Source organism: Quercus lobata, chromosome 8, assembly GCF_001633185.2.
Source record: "Quercus lobata isolate SW786 chromosome 8, ValleyOak3.0 Primary Assembly, whole genome shotgun sequence".
Classification (NCBI taxonomy): Eukaryota; Viridiplantae; Streptophyta; class Magnoliopsida; order Fagales; family Fagaceae; genus Quercus; species Quercus lobata.
Genome location: NC_044911.1, coordinates 21,418,098 through 21,424,097, shown reverse-complemented (window position 1 = coordinate 21,424,097; position 6,000 = coordinate 21,418,098). Strand labels below are relative to the sequence as shown.

Below are 6,000 nucleotides of genomic sequence, written 5' to 3'. Positions count from 1 at the left end.
TATATATATATATATATATATAGCCAAAACTAAGAAAATCGAAAATTTTAAATTGGAGTCTAATTTTGCATCATATGTCTCATTTGATTTTTAAATTTGTGTATCAATTGAATTATTGGATGCAAAAATCAAAGAGTCTAGATTCAATTAGATTCTAAATTATGTGTGTATATATATATATATATATAATTGTGATTATTTTTAAATATACATGTATATTTATACTAGTGTGTATTTGTGTATATGCACAAAATTATATATTAGTATAAATAAAGATAAAAAACAACAATCTTTAAGATTGAGAATTACAAAAACAATTTCTAATTTTAACCATTGAATAAAAAAAAGAAAAGAAAAAAAAAAGAGAGTAATAAAAAAATTAGAATCGTAAATAACAAAGTGTAAACCAGGTTTGTCATTTTCTAAACCATCATTATCACTTTAAATAAGTCCACCCGGCATTATTGCATTCGTCAAATGCCCAAACTGCAGCATAAATCACCGAACGAAAAGCCCTTTTCCTCACCCTCATCCAGTCCACTTCCCTCTACATCCAATCGCTAAACACAACACAAAACACACATACTCCCTCTCTCCCTCTCAAGTCTCAACCTCTCAGATCCCAAACTCTACACTTGCCCCCAATTCTTCTGTCTCACTCTCTCTTAATCTTACAGCACCAATCCCCTGCTTCGATGGCCACTGTACTCGACACCCTCAGCGCCCCACGCGCTGCTTCTGCTCTCTCTCTCCCTACTCGCTCTCACATCGCACCAGCTGTCTCTTCCTCCCTTTCACGTATATCATTTCCTCTCTTCAAAGGCCTCAAAGTCGGACCCACTTTCACCGCTCGCTCTCTTGGCCCCCTCACCGTCACCTCGCGACGTGCCTCGAGCGCCGGACCCGTCGTGTGCGAGGTTCAGGACACCGCCGTTGAAGGTCAGGACTCAGGACTCAAGATCGATATTATTGTTTTTTTTTTTTTTTTATCAAATAGTAATAAAGACTTTTAATTGTCTCTCCTTTCCCTTGTTGTATTATTATAATATATTTTGTTTGTGGAATTACTGTTAGAGATTGATTATAGATCTTTATTTTTCTGTAAAGTAAGAAAAAGGATCTCACTTTTTAAGTACAGTACAAAAATTTATAAAAGGTGGTGTCTACTTTGGACAGGTTGATGGTTGTCAGTCCTTAATTTTGTTTGTGGAATTACTGTTAGAGATTGAATATAGAGCTGTTTTTTTTTGGAAAGGTGGTGCCTACTTTATTTTATCAGATATTTGTAGTGTTTCTTTTAGGTTGTGATTTGTATGGTGGTGCACTAGAGTGGTGGTGTGTTAGGAGTTAGGAATTGGACTTGAGATGTCAGTTACTTCAACTTCCCTAAGTTTAACGTTGGCTTGTATAAGGTTTTATGTCATGGCATGTTGGAAAAATTGCTTTTGTACTTCTTGTTCAGAAAATTATGTTTAACTGAAAGAACTTATTATTATTATTATTATTATTATTATTAGGCTAAAATGTGATCCTCTCCTGAATTTATTTCAGTTCTCTAATTTTCAAGTTTATTCAATTAAGATATCTCCATCAAATTTCTTTAAATGTTGTGGTTAATTGTCCAAAATTTTAATTTTTTTCTTCAAAATTTTTAAATTAAAAAAAAATCCAATTAATGATTGAAAAATATTTTTCATTAATTTTTTTTAATTTAAAAAAATTTGAAGAAAAAAAAAATTAAAAATTTGACCTGAAACTTTAATGGAAGTTAAATGGAAAGGCCTTAATTGAATAAACTTGAAACTTAGAGGATTGAAATGAACGAATGTAAAGTTAGAGGATTGAAATGACTTCTGGTGAAACTTAGAGGGTGTGTTTTGCATTTTAGTCTTATTATTATTATATTGGATAAGTAAGTTTAATTGAAGATGAAAAACTAATGATTAAAACAACCACCAAATCTAAGAACTTGAACTTAAACAACTAAGGAAACATAACTAGAAATGTGGAATTGTAGCTTTGGAGAATCTTTCCTTTACTTTCACTTTTTAGTACCACATAAGATACTTTCAATTTTGATTGGTTGAGGAATATTGGGAATCTCTGTTGTCTTCTCTTTTAGAATTCATCTGTTTTTTTTTTTTTCCTCTCGTAATTTTAGCTCTTAATTTGTTGTGTTTGCTCGTGTTCTTACTGTGTACTCAGGCTTTGTCCTTTTTCATTTCAATAAAACTGATTACTTTTATGAATAAAAGACTATCATTTATATTCTAAATTATCTTTTCTCCATTTTATATGAGTTTTTTCAAATTTAAAATTCCTTTCTTTCTATTAGTCATTAAAAAAAAAAAAAATTTACTACTATCTCTAACTTTTTTTATTTCCTAAGTGTACTTTTTTTTCATGCATTCCTTGCATTGTAACAGATAGTTGGAAATATGATAATTCGAGGTGTTAGTCTTGATTACCTCCCAAAATATGGAGATGAATTTACTAATAAAACTGCACAATATACTGTGTTATTTCTGTCTCACACTCCCTAGACCTGTGCTTTATTTAAAGCACCTTGTAGATGAAACTATTATTTGATTTTGAAAAGAAGGCACAGCTGTACCATGTGCTCTGGAAATTTGAGAATTTTAGCAAATTATAATAAATACTTTATGTAGATGGCAGGATGTTTTGCAGTAGTTCCCATTGTTTCATTTACTACAAATACCCCAGTCATTAAAAAATTGTAACCAAGACAAAGGATACAGATTTCATAATATGAAAGGAGCCATGGTTGGTGGAAGAGGGGGGTTGTTAATGCTTCTATTTTTTTTAATGCATTTGTTTTAAGCATGTTTCCACAATCTCCAATCGATTCTATTTTCAATTTGAGGTTTGGCTAAATTTGATGATTCAAGGTTGGCTGTACACAGATTACAGGCCTGGGAAATTGATCATTTGAACATTATGTAATTGGTATTGTGAGGCCTGGTAACAGACTGGGTCTTTTGGTGAATACTTTATTGACTAAACAAATTCAATTAGGGGACAACAGCTCATCGTTGGATTCTTACTTTGGATAATCTCATGATTAGGTGTCTTTCTTTTGTGAATTGGTGTTGTATGTGCCGTTGCAATGGGAAATCTGTGGACCATCTCCTTCTTCATTGTCCTGTAGCACATTCTTTATGGGTGCATATGCTTCAGGTTTTTGGTATTCAATGGTATTCAATGGGTCATGCCAGGCTCTATGGCGGGTTTGTTATTTTGTTGGAGATAGTTTGTTATTTTGTTGGAGAATGTAGACACTGGCTTGGGAACCATAATTCATATATTTAGAATAGTGCTGTTCATGGGTCGATCTGGGTCGGGTTTGGACTCAACCTGGACTCGACCCACTCAGGTTGGGTGGAAGAAGATCAGACCCACAACTGACTGCTGATCACCAAGGGTTGAGTTGGACGGATTCTAGAAAATGATCAGTCAGTTTGGTTGAAATTGATGAAGGGCGGCCGTGGGTGGAGGAGAGCAAATCTTGGCCGAGTCTGAGCGGAGGAGAACGAAACATTGCCGGATCTGAGTGAAGGAGAGTGAAATTTTGCTAAATTTGAGTTTAAACATTGCCGGATCTAAGGCAAAGTCACCCAATCTAAGAGAATTTGAGAAAAATTTCGCCAGATCTGAGCCAAAAGTCACCGGATCTAAGTAGATCTGAGAAAAACAAAACCGAATCTAAGTGGAGGTGGGCTGATCGTCGCCGGATCTGAGTGGAGGAGGGCTAATCTGAATTGGTGGTTGGTCGGGTTGGGTGGCTCGGGTTTTAGAGGAGTAAAACTGCCACTCGACCCGCTAGACTTGGGTTTTGAAGGCTAAGACCCGCCACCAACGACCAAAGTCATCGGATTGGGCAACGAATGAGTAAGTTTGGGCGGGTTTGTCAGTTTGATCAGGTGTCCAGGTTGCTTGGACACCCCTAATTTGGAATTTGGTTCCAGGCTGTTTGATGTGGATTGTTTGGATGGAACTGAATCGTCACTTCTTTGAGGATATTGAGAAATCGTTGGTTGAGTTTAAAAATTTGTGCCAGCGTGGACTTTTTGATTGGTCTCACTGTTGGGGTTTCACAGATAGTTCTTCTCTTATAGAGTTCCTTTCTTCTTTTAGAATAGTCTATTGATTTCTTTTTTCTATCTTTTATTATTATTTTATCCATGTTCATCGTGAGCACACTGTATTCTTCTTTCTTTATCTTTGATCAATAATATTACTCTTATTACGTATAAAAAAAAAAAAAACAATTAATTAGTAGATGCTGTATCGAAGAGTGGAATTTTTTATTTTTTATTTTGTTTTATTTTGTTTTGTGTGTGTGTGTGTTTATTGTGGTTTAATTGGAAGGAGTGTAATTCTAGGATGTTCAATGAGATGGAATCCTCATTGCTTCAATTGAAATTCCTGCATTTGAGGTATTTATTTGATTGGTTGTGGGCAATTGTAGGCGTCGATTGTTACTTATCAAAGAAGAAAGAGTGGGGGGTTTTTTTTGGGGGGGGGGGGGGGGGGGCGATTGTTTCTCTTTGCCTGAATGTTTAGATCATTGTAGTCTTTGTATACTTCCCAGTACTAGGGTTTGCCCTTTCTTTTAATAAAATAAAATATAAAAAAAAAATTATTGAAAAGGTTGTACTTAGTGCACAAAGCTCCCACTTCTGTGGGGTTTGTGAGAGGACTGCAAGGTGATTGGTAGGCAGACTTACTAGATTGGTTGCCTGCATCAAGTAAAACTTAATTAAAAATATTTCTTACTTTATGGATGCAATGGCTGAGTATATGCTAAAATATGTTGTACAAGGAATTCAATCTACATTTTCTATCTTGTCTGGTTGCTTTTACATATGGGACAGGGTGTATCAATAAGGTTATTTAGAAAAATAGTATTTGGATTTTGATATGGTTGATGTGTGAATAACTTTGGAACCCTATTTTTGGAAATAGTGAAAATTTTGCTTCTCTGTTGGTGTTGGCTGTTTTAAACTGTATATGTTATTCTTTTATATTTTTGTTTAGTTCTTGTAGTTAGGATCTATTTTTGGTCAGTGTCTCTTTTGTCAGTTTGAGGAAACTTTTAATAAAATTAAACAGTGTATTCTTTGGAAAATTGCAGTTCCTGCTATTACAGATGCAAATTGGCAGTCACTTGTTCTTGAATCTGAATCCCCTGTTCTGGTTGAATTTTGGGCCCCATGGTGTGGGCCATGCCGTATGATCCATCCTGTTATTGATGAACTGGCAAAGCAATATGCTGGAAAGATCAAATGCTACAAAGTTAATACTGATGAGAGCTCTTCAATTGCAACCCGTTATGGGATTAGAAGCATCCCAACTGTCATAATCTTCAAGAACGGTGAGAAAAAAGACACGGTTATAGGTGCCGTTCCCAAATCCACCTTGACTACCAGCATAGAGAAATTCTTGTAGACGTGGTAAATAAAGAACACCTTTACAGTAATAAGCTATTTCTGGGGCTCGTTTCTTTTCTTTTTAGCTTCTGATGTCCTAAGTTTGGACAACTGCTCCCATAATAAAATGATACTCCTCCTGTACAGTTATCAGATGCAGCTATATGTTTAGTCATCCTTAGAAAATGTACTGACTGATATACTTGTTATATGAATGTCTATTTTACAATGTCTTCTGTATATGATTAAATATGGGCATTATTGGCTTATGTTTCTTTGTATTATTATTGAAGACCATTATAAGTGGCCGTGTGAGTCTGTGGCTGTATGTAATTGTATACATTGAATTGGTAGATATTAGGTCTAGGAAAGCTATACCCTTTCTCGGCGTTTCAGCTAAGAGCAAGTGTAGGTCTAGGGAAGGCCAGAAGCAAGCTAAAGAGAGATTATTTGTTGGGGAGATCATTGGATAAACTGTCCTTCAGTCACTGTTTTGCTTAGGGAGACAGGTTAGGTTAGAAGTCACCAAGAAAGAGATGTGAGTAGTAAT

General features: G+C 35.1%; 1 protein-coding gene across 1 annotated transcript; it reads left to right on the top strand.

Moving 5' to 3' along the window:
• Positions 1–480: 480 nt before the first annotated feature.
• Positions 481–5,719, top strand: LOC115958438 (thioredoxin 1-like). The gene is made up of 2 exons (XM_031076851.1): positions 481–939; positions 5,156–5,719. The coding sequence occupies exons 1-2, from the start codon at positions 696–698 to the stop codon at positions 5,467–5,469; spliced, it is 558 nt and encodes a 185-aa protein (XP_030932711.1). The 5' UTR covers positions 481–695; the 3' UTR covers positions 5,470–5,719.
• The last annotated feature ends 281 nt before the right edge of the window (positions 5,720–6,000 follow it).